A 15,830-nucleotide genomic window follows, 5' to 3' on the forward strand; every position below is an offset into this window, starting at 1 on the left:
ATTTTTTTTTAATTATATGTTTTCTTTCGACTACCTTCTTTTGGTTTCCTATTTCGTTGCTCATCCTGTTTATTAAAATCCACTCTGCCCTTTGGCATCTGTAATTTGAATCCTCTCACAAGTACTAATCAGTTTTTTTTTATCCCTTTCTATATTTTTTTTTATTATTTTCATTTTTTATTATATTTTTTATAATTTTTCATATATTTTTTTTTTTAGTATTATTTTCCTTTTATTTTTTAATACATTCTCTGATATAAATGAAGTTATGTTGTATGACGTTCGAAAATGAAGAATTCTCATGTTCTAAAAACGAGTCTTTATTTTTGTTACAGTACGGTAAGCAGCTCAGAGAAAACTACAGAGCCTTCAAGAACAAGCAGTGTGAGCAGACAGGTGGCGGCAGTCCCAAAGAGCAGTACAACAGCTACAATGTACCCAATGTAAGTGTTTTCTTTTTTTTTGTAAATTTTATTTCACTCACGTCAACTGAAAATGTTCACACAAAAACATTTTTCACCAAGGGAATTATTTTCAACTTTGAATTACAATTTTGACAGATGCTTTTTTAGAGAAAGAGATAAGCGTCAAAATTTTTATTTCATTCAAAAACATATTTTTCCCAATAATTCTTTAATTTAATAATCAACAAAAAATAAAGAATTAGGGGAAATTTCTCATTTTTTTTTTACTAAAATCAGTAAAAAGAATGGTTTATTATTCAAAAAAAAATTTGACAGTAATTTATAGAGAAAAAAAATAATAATTTAATGACAATTGAACGAAGGAAAAAACGAATATATAAAATTGGATTTATAAAAATACGGAGATAAAATGCATCCGGAGGAGTTAGTCAAGAGTGATATATATTTTTGTATTTTTTTCCCCCCTTTTTTTTATATATATATATATATATATATATTGAAACCACCATGATTCGTTTAGAGCATTAAGCAGGACTGTATTTATGCAACGGTTAAATGGTGCGCCGAATTAACGTATTGGCTCGTATATCAGGAAGTTTATCGCCTGCTCCAGCGACAATAAATTTTCTGCGATCGTTCGATTTATCTGCACACAGCGCGCTTTCCGTTTCGCTGGAGAAGAAAGAACTGCGGCGCCGTTTAAAGCAATCGCCGTCAAAGTGGCCATGGAAAATTAATGTCGCATCAACTGCGAATATCCGCGAACTAAAAAAAAAAAAAAAGAACAGAAAAAAAAATTATATTGATGGCGCAGAAAAACCATATTCCCAAATATGGAGAGCATTACAAATTTTCTCGACTAGATCCGCATTACTTTTTTTTTTTAATTTTTTTTCTCTCACGTAAAAAAATCTTTATCTATAACAGCGATATGTTTTTTTGTAGAATAACGACAACTTTTTTTTACATTTTAGTGAAATTTAGCTGTTTCAGTGAAACTTATCGCCTGTTTTAGGTATTAAGATTTTTTTCCGTGCTCGTTAAAATTGTAACTTTAATTTCAAAAGCAACCGTTTCCATAGCAACTGTATCCATAGTAACCGTATCCATAGTAACCGCACCAATAGCTACCGTTTCTATAGCATCCGTTTCCATAGCAACTGGTACCAATGTAACTGGTACCAATGTAACTGGTACCAATGTAACTGGTACCATAGTAACTAAATGGTACTATAGTTACTGGTAAAATAGTAACTAAATGGTACTAAAGTAACTAGTACCAAAGTAACTAGTACCAAAGTAACTGGTACCAACCTAACCGGTACCAAAATAACTGGTACCAAAGTAACTGGTACCATAGTAACTGAATGGTACTAAAGTAACTGGTACCAATCTAGCCGGTACCAAAGTAACTGGTACCAATGTAACCGGTACCAAAGTAACTGGTACCAAAGTAACTGGTACCAAAGTAACTGGTACCATAGTAACTAAATGGTACTATAGTTACTGGTAAAATAGTAACTAAATGGTACTAAAGCAACTAGTACTAAAGTAACTAGTACTAAAGTAACTAGTACCAAAGTAACTGGTACCAATCTAATCGGTACCAAAGTAACTGGTACTAATCTAACCGGTACCAAAGTAACTTGTACCAATGTAACCGGTACCAAAGTAACTGGTACCAAATTAACTGGTACCATAGTAACTAAGTAGTACTAAAGTTACTGGTACCATAGTAACTGAATGGTACTAAAGTAACTGGTACCAAAGTAACTGGTACCAATCTAGCCGGTACCAAAGTAACTGGTACCAATCTAACCGGTACGAAAGTAACTGGTACCAATCTAACCGGTACGAAAGTAACTGGTACCAATCTAACCGGTACTATAGTAACTAAATGGTACTATAATTACTGGTACCATAGTAACTAAGTAGTAATAAAGTTACTGGTACCAAAGAAACTGGTACCAAAGTAACTGGTACCAATCTAGCCGGTACCAAAGTAACTGGTACCAATCTAACCGGTACGAAAGTAACTGGTACCAATCTAACCGGTACCATAGTAACTAAATGGTACTATAATTACTGGTACCATAGTAACTAAGTAGTAATAAAGTTACTGGTACCAAAGAAACTGGTACCAAAGTAACTGGTACCAATCTAGCCGGTACCAAAGTAACTGGTACCAATCTAACCGGTACCAAAGTAACTGGTACCAATCTAACCGGTACCAAAATAACTGGTACCAAAGTAACTGGTACCAATGTTCCAATGTAACTGGTAAAATAATAACTAAATAGTACTAAAGTTACTGGTACCATAGTAACTGAATGGTACTAAAGTTAACTGGTACCAATGTAAACGTTACCATAGTAAAACCGGTACCAAAGTAACCGGTACCATAGTGAAATTTTTTAGTTCTGGTAAATTTTATTTTTTGGCAGATTCGTATAATTTCTCCTCTATCTCGAATCGTCAAATTCATATGATGATTCAGAGGAGAAATTGACGAGAGAAAGTTTGAGAAATCTGATTTAGAATTGATATTTCGACTGAATTTTTTTTATTATTATTATTATTATTATTATTATTAAAGACGATTTAGTCAAATAAAGTATTCGGTTTTAGTAAATAAATATACAGGGTAATTTTTACGTTCCAGATCCCTTAAAAAAAATTTTTTTTTGGTTTTTTTAAAAATAGAATTAAAAAAAATTTTTTTTTAAGGATTCGGAACATAAAAATCACTCATACGAATAATGTATATTAGAAATTATGCAATATTTTAGCAAGATAAAAATGTTTTTTTTTTGCCCTCGCGATGAGAAAATTCTCGATCGTCTCAAAGTCTCTTTTATTATTAAGGACACCGCGATTATATATATATATATATAAATGAGAGAGAAACTTGGGTCGTGACAAATTAATTTTTTTTCCCTCTTTTAATCGTGATTATGATATCTTAATGGAAGTATCGGGTTGGTGGAAGAGGGGGGGGCAGTAGGGAAGCTTGGTGCATTTCAATTTATCGCTATCTCACGGTCCTTCAATGCGTATACATGTTACCAATCGATAATTTTAATTGGACTGCTTTTTACAATTTTAATTGAACCAGGATCGTGCTGTTTTATTTGATTATATATATAGTATATATATATATATATATATATATATATACACATACACTGGTCACTTAATTTATTCCTCTGTGTGTATCACTTCTATTCAATTTCCATTTTTACGCTCTTTTTATTTTTTATCAAACACCAAGTGGTATTTCATTACTCATCTCTTCTATTCTCTCGCTCTCTGTATATAAATTTTATGATTTTTTTTAAACTTGCATTTCATATATATGTATAATATTTTAAATTTCAAGGATGCTTCGAAAAAAATTTCCAAACTTTTTTCTATATTGCTTTTTTTATTTTAAAAAAAGAATTTATGATTTTTTTATTAACTAATTAATTTAGTCCTGTAAAATAATAGAAAAAATTACTTTCAGCAAGAAAAAATTCTGTTTAAATAATTTGCAAAAAAAAATTTAAATAGAAAAAAAAAATTATTTATTCGAAAGAGAATGAAATTTCTTTGGATAGGGGGAAAAAAAACACCTTGACCTTGGCGTACATATGTAAAAAAAAATTGGACGATAGTTCGCGAACTGGTCCCCCGCGGAATTGACACAAAAAAAAAAAAAGAAAAGAAAACTCTTGAGGGCAAAAAGGTACTTTAGAGGGGAAATTGCAACAAGGAGATAACGATCTTCGTGGAAATTCGTTGAGATAACGATCTTCGCGGAAGTCATTGTAACGTGGCAATTTGGCACGCGATCGAGTATATATATATATATATACAACAACGTGTTCTGCAGCTTTCTCAGAAACTCGTTCTTATTTCACACGCGCTTCACTTAAGTCAATATCGTCAGACAGTAATAACCGGTTACTCTCTCACAATGTTGCTTAAAAGAGTCTCTCTTGTACCTCTCTTTGAGAGACTTTAATTCATAGTGTAATATAAAGTAATCAACCTGCTAATTTAATACAAAGTAGAATTTTTTTTCGATCGTAAAAGGAGAGAATCTCGCCACAGGATAAAAAAAGAAAAGAAAAATAATTTTCCTCGTTGCAGATTGTTAAATAGTTGTCAAGTAACGCAGCGACAGTCGGTAAAACAGAAATTTTCTGAATTACCAACTGTATAAAGGAGTTTCCGTTGGTTGCAGATTGTCAAATAGTGTCGAGTAACGCAGCGCCACCTACGGTCGGTAATTCAGAACCATAAAGAAGAATTTACCGACCATAAAGAAGTTGCCGTTGGTTGCAGATTGTTAAATAGTGTCAAGTAACGCAGCGCCGGTCGGTAAAACAGAAATTGTCTGTATTACCGACCATAAAAGAGTTGCCGTTGGTTATAGATTGTCAAATAGTGTCAAGTAACGCAGCGCCTATCGGTAAAACAGAAATTTTCTGTATTACCGACCATAAAAGAGTTGCCGTTGGTTATAGATTGTCAAATAGTGTCAAGTAACGCAGGGCCACTCCCTTTATGGTCGGTAATTCAGAAATTTTCTTAATTACCGACTGGCGCTGCGTTACTTGACACTATTTGACAATCTGCAACCAACTGCCACTTCTCTATGGTCGGTAAATCAGAAATGTACTGAATTACCGACTGGCGCTACATTACTTAACACTATTTGACAATCTGCAACCAACTGGCACTTCTCTATGGTCGGTAATTCAGAAATGTACTGAATTACCGACAGTAGGTGGCGCTACATGACACTGTTTGACAATCAGTTTCCAATTTCTCATTGTCACGTATTCTAATACAATAGAATTTCACAAAATGATTACTTTTATTTTCAAATTTTCGAGTGAAAAAACCTAAATTGTAAAAATCCATTTTGTTAGTTGTTCTTTTAGAAAAGTAGTCGACAAAACACAACACACGAAGTTTGCCTTCCATATCCCAGGAGCCATTTGCCCCATGATCCATTCACCCTCGTTACGTCATATCAGCTCGGGCTTCAGTTAACAGACTACCTTGTACCAAGTGCGACGTTAAAGTTTGACGATCGTCGTCGTCGCTGCCGCTGCTTTTAGAACTGCCAGACGACGATATTTCCCTTAACGATCCTGGTCTGCATCATTTCTCTCTCTCTCTCTCTCTCTCTCTCTCTCTTTGGCCTCGCCCATACTCTGAATGGATATCGGAAGTGGGTCCGCTCTACGTGTCCCTGCAACTTCCGGTACCTAACGAATCTTCACGTCGAAGTCGACTTATATACACACCAGGCAAGAGAGCAATGCAAAGCCTTTATGCCCTGCGCCAGTATAGGAATCGATAGCCCATAGCCCTGACACCCAAGATTCACCTGCCATCGTAAATTTGCATAAAGCTCTAGTTTCCAACTGAATCACAAATTCTAGTTTCCTCTACAAGCCCTCAGGGCGCACATTGAAAACACTATTTCACGAATCAGTGTATATATATATATATATATAGTCTTGAATTTACTGCTAAATCTTTTGTGTTTTGAAAAACAGGTCAAAAAAAAGTTTTTTTTGTTAATTTAAAGATATTGGTTTGTTTTTTGCAAAACGAATTTTTCTTTTATCCAAGAAGAATGGTTTTTTCTTTTTTTTCTTGTATTTTCAATCCCTATAGGTTTTTTTTTTGTTTTTGTACTATTTAGTATAGTTTTTGAACAAATAATACTTTTTATTGACAAAATTAAAATCCGAAATGGAAAAAACTCTATTTTTGTACAGTAAGCCTAGTTTCTGACCAAATTGTACTATTTAATCTAGTTTCTGACCAAGTGTTACTTCTGATATCAAAAATTAAAATTAAAAATGTGAAAAAACCCTGTTTTTGTACTATTAAGTTCACTTTCTAACTAAATAATATTTTTCATTTACAAAATTAAAATTCAAAATGGGAAAAATCTCTGTTTTTGTACTATTAAGCCTAGTTTCTAACCAAATTGTACTATTTAATCTAGTTTCTGACCAAGTGTTACTTCTGATATCAAAAATTAAAATTAAAAATGTGAAAAAACTCTGTTTTTGTACTATTAAGTTCACTTTCTGACTAAATAATATTAGTCATTTCCAAAATTAAAATCCAAAATGGGAAAAATTCTATTTTTGTTCTATTAAGCCTAGTTTCTGACCAAGTAATACTTCTCATATCAAAAATTAAAATTAAAAATGTGAAAAAACTCTGTTTTTGTACTATTAATTTCATTTTCTGACTAAATAATATTTTTTATTGACAAAATTAAAATCCGAAATGGGAAAAACTCTATTTTTGTACTATTAAGTCTAGTTTCTGACCAAATTGTACTATTTAATCTAGTTTCTGACCAAGTAATACTTCTCATATCAAAAATTAAAATTAAAAATGTGAAAAAACCCTGTTTTTGTACTATTAAGTTCACTTTCTAACTAAATAATATTTTTCATTTCCAAAATTAAAATTCAAAATGGGAAAAATCTCTGTTTTTGTACTATTAAGCCTAGTTTCTAACCAAATTGTACTATTTAATCTAGTTTCTGACCAAGTAATACTTCTCATATCAAAAATTAAAATTAAAAATGTGAAAAAATTCTCTTTTTGTACTATTAAGTTCACTTTCTGACTAAATAATATTTTTCATTTCCAAAATGGGAAAAACTGTATTTTTGTACTATTAAGCCTAGTTTCTGACCAAATTGTACTATTTAATCTAGTTTCTGACCAAGTAATACTTTTCGTATCAAAAATTAAAATTAAAAATGCGAAAACACTTTGTTCTTGTACTATTAAGTTCACTTTCTGACTAAATAATATTTATATTTCCAAAATTAAAATTCAAAATTGGAAAAAATCTCTGTTTCTGTACTATTTAGTCTAGTTTCTGACCAAAAAATACTAAAAAATTAATACTAACTATATTAATTTTTGGTAATATTTGGTCAGAAACTAAACTAAATACTACAAAAATAGAGTTTTTTCATTTTGAAATATTAGTTTTTAAAATAAAAAGTCATTCAGTGTATGTCAGTTTTGCTCGGCAGTATATAATACAAAATCGTGACAAGTAATGCAGCGCCACTAGCGGCTATGTGAAGCACTACATAATCTTTTAACGGTTGGTAATGCAGAAATCTCGCAATTTTATTGTCAAATTTGAAAAAAAAAATTATTTCTATTCGTAATTTATTTAAAGAAATTTTTTAGTTTAATTTAATTGTCACCATCATCAAATTATCTTTTATTAATAATAATAATACACGGAAAAAATCTTTATTTGGAACAGGAGATATGTTTCTCTAGAATAATGAAAATTTTCACTGTTTCAGTGAAATTTATCGCTGTTCCAGGTAAAAAATTTTTTTTTCCGCGTAATAATAAAAATAATTATAATTTTATATATATATACAATTGCATATAGAATATAATATAATATTTACAATTATATATATATACAACATTGCGATTTTCCCACCGTAAATATTCTCTTTCTCTCTGGAAATTCGGTTCATCTTGTTTAGATCTATATCTTTGGTTAGCCATTGAATCTCCTTAATTTGAATCTCGGTAATTCCCGTTCCAATTTCCTTATATTTCTCGACCTATTCCTTGTAGACTCATTTTTCACGAACCTTATCCCGGTCTCTCTTTCTCTCTCTCTCTATATATATATATATATATGCTTTTGTCGACGAGATCCTCGAGTTCTTGATTTTTCGTCAAGCTTTTTTGCGAGCATTAGAAAATGTGAGTGACGACTTGACGTGAAAGAAAGAGAGTGGATATACAAAACGAGTGAGAGAAAGAGAAAGAGAGAGAGAGAGAAAAAAAAGAGGAGAGGGAGAGAAAAGAGATTCGCGATGCAGTTGCGGTTTAAAAGTCGAGTAAAAAGCCTGACCTGCTGTTGCTACGCGCGAAATATCGACCAACCAGTTCTGCTTCTCTATGCAAGATAGAGTGAGGTCGAGAGAGAGAAAGAGAGAGAGTGAGAGACAGGGAAAATAAAAAAAAGGAGAGGGGGAGAGAGAGAAAAAAAATTCAGTAAAAGAGCGTAGAATAATCAGCTAAGCTTTAAACAATGTAAATCGATAGTTGTCTTGATTTAATTATTAGACAGTTACTTTCCTTTTGTAGTTTTTTGTTCTTTCTTTTATTTGATTTATTTTATTTGAAAATTTTTATTCAAAAAAATTATGTTTCAAAATTTTATTTCAAAAATTTTACTTACAAATTTTATTTAAAAAATTCATTTACATATTTTATTTAAAAAATTTACTAACAAATTTTATTTAAAAAATTTACTAACAAATTTTATTTAAAAAAATTTACTAACAAATTTAATTTAAAAAATTTATTTAAAAATTTTATTTAAAAAATTTAATTAAAAATTTCATTTAAAAAATAATAAAATTAACGTAAATAAATTGATGTCTAAAAATATTTCCGTATGACCTAATTTCATATTCGAAAATGTATTAATAAGATTGAAAAATATAAAAGTTTTATATTTATAATTTTTAAATTAAGAAAATAGAATTTGTATTGTAATTTGTAATTTGATTAATTTTTGTACCTTTAAAATAATTCCACTAAATTATTTTTATAAAGGAAAAAAATAAATTTTCTGTTTTTAGAAAAAATTTAAAAAAAAAACAATTTTTATAAAAAATAGATTACTGGAACTAAAAGAAATAAAATTATTTTCTAAAATAAAAATAATGTATTTATTTGCTAAATTACAAATTTTTTCAAATTCACTTTTTTTTCATAAAATTTGTTTATGTAAAATAATTTAATAAGAAAAGGGGAAATGATAAAATTCTCTTATCCTAAAGGAATAAAATTCTTCAAAAGAAATAGAATTACCTATATAGTATTTTAAGAAAACGGTATTAATTTTCTTTTCCTTTTTTTGTCAAAAAAAAAAAAAAGGTTTCTAAAAAGGAACTTCAATCTTCTTCTTCTAAAAGCAAATTGAATTATTTTCTTTTTCTCTCTTTTGCCCCACTTGCAAAGGGAATTATTTTTCTTCTATTCTTATTATAAAACAAAAAAAAAAATTTTTTTTAATTAATTGTCTGAAGAGAAAGAATTTGTTTTCAAAAAAAAAAATAAATTCATTTTTGCCAAACAGTTTGAAAAAAAAATTCGTTTGAAAATTAGGTAAATTTTTCTTTTTTCAATGGCTAAAATAAGATTATAAAAAGAATATATATATATATATATAAGAAATCATTTGATCAGTTCGATCCAGACGTCTCGAGTGTTTTCTGTTGAAAAGCAATTTTTACGTATTTCCTCGCGAGATGAAAAATGCATTGGTTTTATATGCATATAGAACAGGGCGGGATTCAGCGGATGTCTTTTATGATTTTGCGTAACAAAATTGGATCGTAAAAATGGACGTAAAGTTTTGAAAAGCACTCTTTTTCACCCCTTTCTCACTTTCTTTTCAAGCACAATCATTCTGTCTCTTTGCTGTGAAAAATCTAGATCTATTGAATCACTTTCTTGTTCATCTATATCGAAATTCTGTTTATTCTTTGACGCTCGTTTTGTCTTATCGAATATCTTTATATATATAGAGAAAAATTTATTTATTTATCAAAGTTTGATTTTACCAAATCACATTCTTTTGTGAGAAGGTGCGAAGTTTGAGGGACGCATGATTTTCCTATAAAAATAATTAGAATTTTTTTTTTTTAAGTATTTTATTAGAATAATTATTTTATAGACGAATTTTAACATATATAAACAACATTTTTTTTCTATACGAACTTTTAAATGACAAAATTTTTAACAACCGAATTTTTGTTTAGCAGAATTTTTATTTTAGAATCAATCAATTGTAATTTGTTCGATTTTTTATTTATCCAAATTTTAATTTATCTTAATTTTTATCTGTACTATTTTGAATTTTTCGGAATTTTTTTTTTGGGCGAATTTTTATTTGTCCAAATTTTAATTTATCCGAATTTTTATCTGTACGATTTTGAATTTGATAAAATTTTTATTTGTCCAAATTTTTATTAGTTCGAATTTTTATTTGTCCAAATTTTAATTTATCCGAATTTTTATCTGTACGTTTTTTAATTTGTCCCAATTTTTATTTTTCAAAATTTTAATTTATTCGAATTCTTTTTTTGTTCAAATTTTTATTTTTCCGAATTTTCATTAGTCCAAATTTTTATCTGTGCAATTTTTAATTTGTTCGAATTTTTTTTTGTCCAAATTTTTATTTTTCCGAATTTTTATCTGTACGATTTTGAATTTGATCAAATATTTATTTGTCCAAATTTTTATTAGTTCGAATTTTTATTTGTCCAAATTTTTATCTGTACGTTTTTTAATTTGTCCCAATTTTTATTTTTCCAAATTTTAATTTGTTCGAATTCTTTTTTTGTTCAAATTTTTATTTTTCCGAATTTTCATTAGTCCAAATTTTTATCTGTGCAATTTTTAATTTGTCCCAATTTTTATTTATCCAAATTTTAATTTATCCGAATTTTTATCTGTACGATTTTGAATTTGTCCCAATTTTTATTTTTCTAAATTTTAATTTGTTCGAATTTCTTTTTGTCCAAATTTTTATTTTTCCGAATTTTCATTAGTCAAAATTTTTATCTGTGCAATTTTTAATTTGTCCCAATTTTTATTTGTTTAAAGTTTTATCCGTATGAATTTCAATTTGTCCAAATTTTAATTTTTCCGAATTTTCTTTTGTCTTAATTTTAATTTGTGCCAATTTTTATAGATACAAATTTTAATTTGTCCAAATTTTAGTTTTTCCAAATTTTAGTTTTTCCGAATTTTGATTAGTGCGAAATTACAAATGACCGAAGTAGCAGTCGACAGTAAGTTTTCGTCGCAATTTTTCTGTTGTATATGTTTATTCGGTCATTTATAATTTCGGACTAATGAAAATTCGGACAAATTAAAATTCAGTGAATAGCCGTAATTTAAAATTTCGAATCACGTAAAATTCTGACAAATAAAAAATTCCGTAATTAAAGAATTTTTGTCAATTAAAAATTCGTATAAAATGAAATTCCATCGAATGCTAATTCGAAAAAAGAAAAATTCGTCTAAAAAGTAATTATATCGAATAAAATTCTTTAAAATTTTTAAATTAATAAATTAATTTAAAAAAATTTTTTTTGACTTTCTCCATTTTTATTTTTTATTCCCAAAGGTCAAGTTACACGAAATTTCAACCTTTTTATTTTCCATAGCTTGTCAATTTTTTTTTTTATTTTTTTTATAAAGAACTTTCTTTTTGATAAATGAGAATAAAAGGGGGTAAAAAAAACTCGATTTCCTTGAGAATTGTGGAGGATTTTTTTTTTTTTTTTTGATCAAATAAAGAGTGTCTGGTACTGAAAGTCTCGGCATCGCTATATAGGAGGATGATTTCCGGTTTTGCCAGAGAGAGAGTGAGAGAGAGAGAGAGAAAGAGATGACGACTAATGCGCCTTATCGCGTTGTCTCCCGTTGTCGCTGGACCTGTCGCATGAAAAATTTTAATTTAACTTTACGAGTCCCGCGAGACGAGTTCCTCGGTTCTAGACTTTCCGTCTATCGTTAAACCACGAGTTCTTCTCGCATGGAAAACTCGTTCGTAAGTAGTGACAACGACAACGTCAAGGAGTTGGTGTATTGAATGGCGAGAGACAAAGAGAGCGAGAGAGAGAAAAAAAATAGAAGAAAGAATGGGAAATAAAGAAAAATAAAAAAGAGAAAGAAAGAGAAAGCAAGAAAAATAAAAAAGAAAGAGGAAGAATGAAAAATAAAAAAAGAGAAAGAAAGAAATAAAAAAAAGAATGATAGAAATAAAGAAGGATAAGAAAAGAAAAAGATAGCGAAAACAGAGGGGTGGGGGGGTGCATTGTACAAGAGGAAAGTCATTCGTGTCGAAAATGGATATATCCATGGGGCCATTTGCTGAGTAGACGTCCTCGTTAACCCCTTTTGTGGCCCCCTTCCCCCCCCCTTTTACGAAAAGCTTGGTAATCGTTTTGCTCCGACGAACTAATATTTTAACGTAGCCAACCCATTTTGCTCTCCTTTACCCCCCCAACTTGCCCGATATATATATATACATAACGGTATACAGGTATTTCCCGTGCATATTCAAATATCATTAAACACTTTTGCGGACGAATGAGGGGCCATAAATGCACGTATATACCTGGTTAATAGTCCTTTTTATTTCGTCTGCGCGCCCCCCGGGAGAGAAAACGCGGCTAAAGCAGTAAACTCTCTTTATATATACGACTTCCACCACCCATCAAAAAAGAAGAAGAAGAGGGGAGGGAGGAGGAAAAGTTGTATACTTCTACAAAATTATAATCTTAATGCATATCAAAGGCTGTATACAAAAAAAAAGTCGTTTTCTTTTTTTTTATATAATACATACATTAATTAACACAATAACAACAAAAAAAGAAAGGAAAACTATATGTATTTTGCTTTTTATGCGTCCCCCTTGAGAGTAAAATGTTGATTGCAATTTATACATTGTCGTTAAAATCTTGCATGCATGTTATTTGTTGATATCGTAAATTAGTTTCTGGACTATATCATAAAATCCCTCGCGAACAAGTTTTATATTTGATAAAAAATGTTTTTTTTTTCCTCTTATTATGTATATATGAACGAGAGGCGAGGTTTTTTAATTTTTGATATTGTTTCTTTAATTATTTTTTTCTGGTGTTTTTTGGGTAAAAAAGAAAAAAAAATTAATGTAAAATCGTGTCAAGTAATGCAGCGCCACTGGCGGATGTATGAAACACTAGTTTACCACCTTTTACCGGTCGGTAATTCAGAAATCTGTTTTTTTTATTAATTAATGATACAAATTATTTTTTTATTACCACAATACAAATTATTTCCTTATTACCACAATAAAAATTAATTTCTTATTATTACAATAAAAATTATAGATTTGCATTTGAATAATTATTACCTGAGTAAATTAATTTCTGTTTTAAATACAAAAATTATTGACTCAAATAAAGTTTATTTAATTCAATTAAATCACAGAAAATTATAAGGTATTAAAATAAGCTGCAACGCTTATTATTTTAATCCAATTTTGCTTATTTTAATACCAAAATGGATTAAAATAAGCAAAAATGGATTAAAATAATAAGCGTTGCAGCTTATTTTAATGCCTTTTAATTTTCTGTGATGGTATTTGTTTCAAATACAAAAATTATTGATTCCAATAAAGTTTTATTTAATTCCATTATTTGGTTTCAAAAATTATTTGATTCGAGTAAATATTTATTTGATAATAGTCAAGTAACCGTATTTAACGCCTTTTTTTACCTTGTGAGTTATAAATTTAATCTTCCGAGAGGTTAAACGCAGTAAATATATTCTGCGTCTGCGCAAAATGATTGGCTTCTGCGCAGACGCAGAATGTATCTACTGCCTTTGCGTCTGCGCTGAATGTTTGTATACAGCTTCTGCGCAAGCGCAGAATTTATCTACTGCCTTTGCGTCTGCGCAGAATGTTTGTATACAGCTTCTGCGCAGGCGCAGAATATACCTACTGCCTTTAACCTCTCGGAGGATTAAATTTAACCCACAGGATGAAAACAGCGCCTATTTGAATAAAAAAAAAAAATTTTTTTTCACTACATTTTTCCGTTATAAATCAGAATATAAAAAATTGGTGAAACTAATAAATAAAATAATTTAAATAAATGAAAATTTGGCTAAACAGTAAAATTCCATAAAATAAAATTATTAAATTAAATTAATTAATTTTAGAACATTTTAAATATAAAAATTTATAATTAAAATAAATAGGTTTAATTTTTTATTAATTTACAACAATTATTGGGGGGGGGGATTTTTTTCAAAATGATTGATTTCTCTCTTACGAAACGTCGTGGGGTTTATATATATACACATTTGAACGAGTATGCACACACAGGGAACTTGAATGGTCGACGTAACATCGACGATATTGATTAGGCGTTAGAATAATTCCTGAGGGGGTTTCTCCGCAAAGTACCCTCGTTTGAGCGCGAATCTGTGCATCAGAGCACAGAATCCGAGAAGTTCACTCAGGCTTTGATCGTTATAGAAAGAGACCGTAATTATCGTACAAATATATATATATATGTATATGTATATAGTATTTTGCCAACGAAACGAGCAGAGTTTGCGAAATAATCTTATTGACGATTGATTATGTTTTTAATATTAAATAAAAAAATCACTTTAATTATTTTTCTTCTTTAATGTAAATATTTTTTTTGAAATTAAAAAAAAATAATTCTTTTTGTAAAATAGAAATTTAATTTAACATTTTTAAATTTCGTTATTTTGTGTTTCTTTTTTTATTCTTTTTCAAATAAAATAAAAAAGAAAGAAATATGTTTTTTAGGGCTTGTAAAAAGTACATGATTTTGCTGATTATAATTTTTTTTATTGTACCCACCCTTAATTTGCATACAATAAAACGAGCCGAGTTTATTATTCGCGAGCTTTCTAGAGACTTAATTATATATACACGGAGAGAAAAAAAAGAATCAGGTATTCCCTCATGACAAATGTTAGGGGGGAAATTTTTATATCCATTTCTGAAAGAATTAAATATATATATACTCATCCCTAGGATTGAATTATGATAGAAAAAAATAATTATTAAAACAATTATCTATCAAAATAATAAAATTACAAAATAAATTTTTTTACAATAAAAAAATTAATTTCAAAATGTAAGGATAGAAAACTTTTTTTTTTTTATACCAAAAATATTATTTTCATCTTCACCTTTTTTTTTCTTTATTCATTAATGAAAGCAACTTTCAGTTTGAAAGTATAACTCCAAACAATTGTGTGTTGAGATTACCATTTAAGTGCATAAATCTAGATTAAAATATAGGAGGGTAAATATACTTATGGGAAAGAGAGAGAGAGACTCTCCCTTTCACTAACTCGCGTATAGTGCGATTGCAGCAGTTCTACAATAATTCATCGCGTGTTTGAAAAATGTCGATAATAATGGTTAATGAGCGCGAACTCTTTGCTGGATAATTACGAGCTAATTATAGAGCAATATTATTATTATTATTATTATTATTATTCGTGGTTGAAATAATCGACAATTACATACTAAAAAAAAAAAAAAAATTCTTTTTACTATCTATAAAGATGGAAAAAAAAATTATTCTAATTGATCGTTTACTCTCTTTTTTTTATCCAATTTCTTTTTATTTTCTTCAAACTGTTAAAGGTACCCTTCTTTTTTTTTTTCTCTCACTTTAAGACCCGATCATTCCTTAGCCATCGTGAAGCGAACTTTAATTCACTTTTGGACCCGTTAAGACATCGCAAGAGGAGTTTCACGTGCAATTTAAGTTA

The 15,830-nt window shown here is 29.1% G+C and overlaps 1 protein-coding gene across 4 annotated transcripts in view; it reads left to right on the forward strand.

Annotated features, from left to right (window-relative positions):
- The window catches only part of LOC127281853 (growth factor receptor-bound protein 14-like), a 438,976-nt gene that overhangs the window by 357,974 nt on the left and 65,172 nt on the right, over positions 1 to 15,830 (forward strand). For all 4 annotated transcript variants that reach the window (XM_051305804.1, XM_051305807.1, XM_051305805.1 and 1 more), the window contains one exon: positions 336 to 443. In XM_051305804.1, the coding sequence (XP_051161761.1) occupies positions 336 to 443 (108 nt within the window). The remainder of the gene's footprint in view (positions 1 to 335; positions 444 to 15,830) is intronic.

This window comes from Leptopilina boulardi, unplaced genomic scaffold (genome assembly GCF_019393585.1).
Source record: "Leptopilina boulardi isolate dan_hultmark-lab unplaced genomic scaffold, ZJU_Lbou_2.1 LbouV2_278, whole genome shotgun sequence".
In the NCBI taxonomy this organism is placed as follows: domain Eukaryota; kingdom Metazoa; phylum Arthropoda; class Insecta; order Hymenoptera; family Figitidae; genus Leptopilina; species Leptopilina boulardi.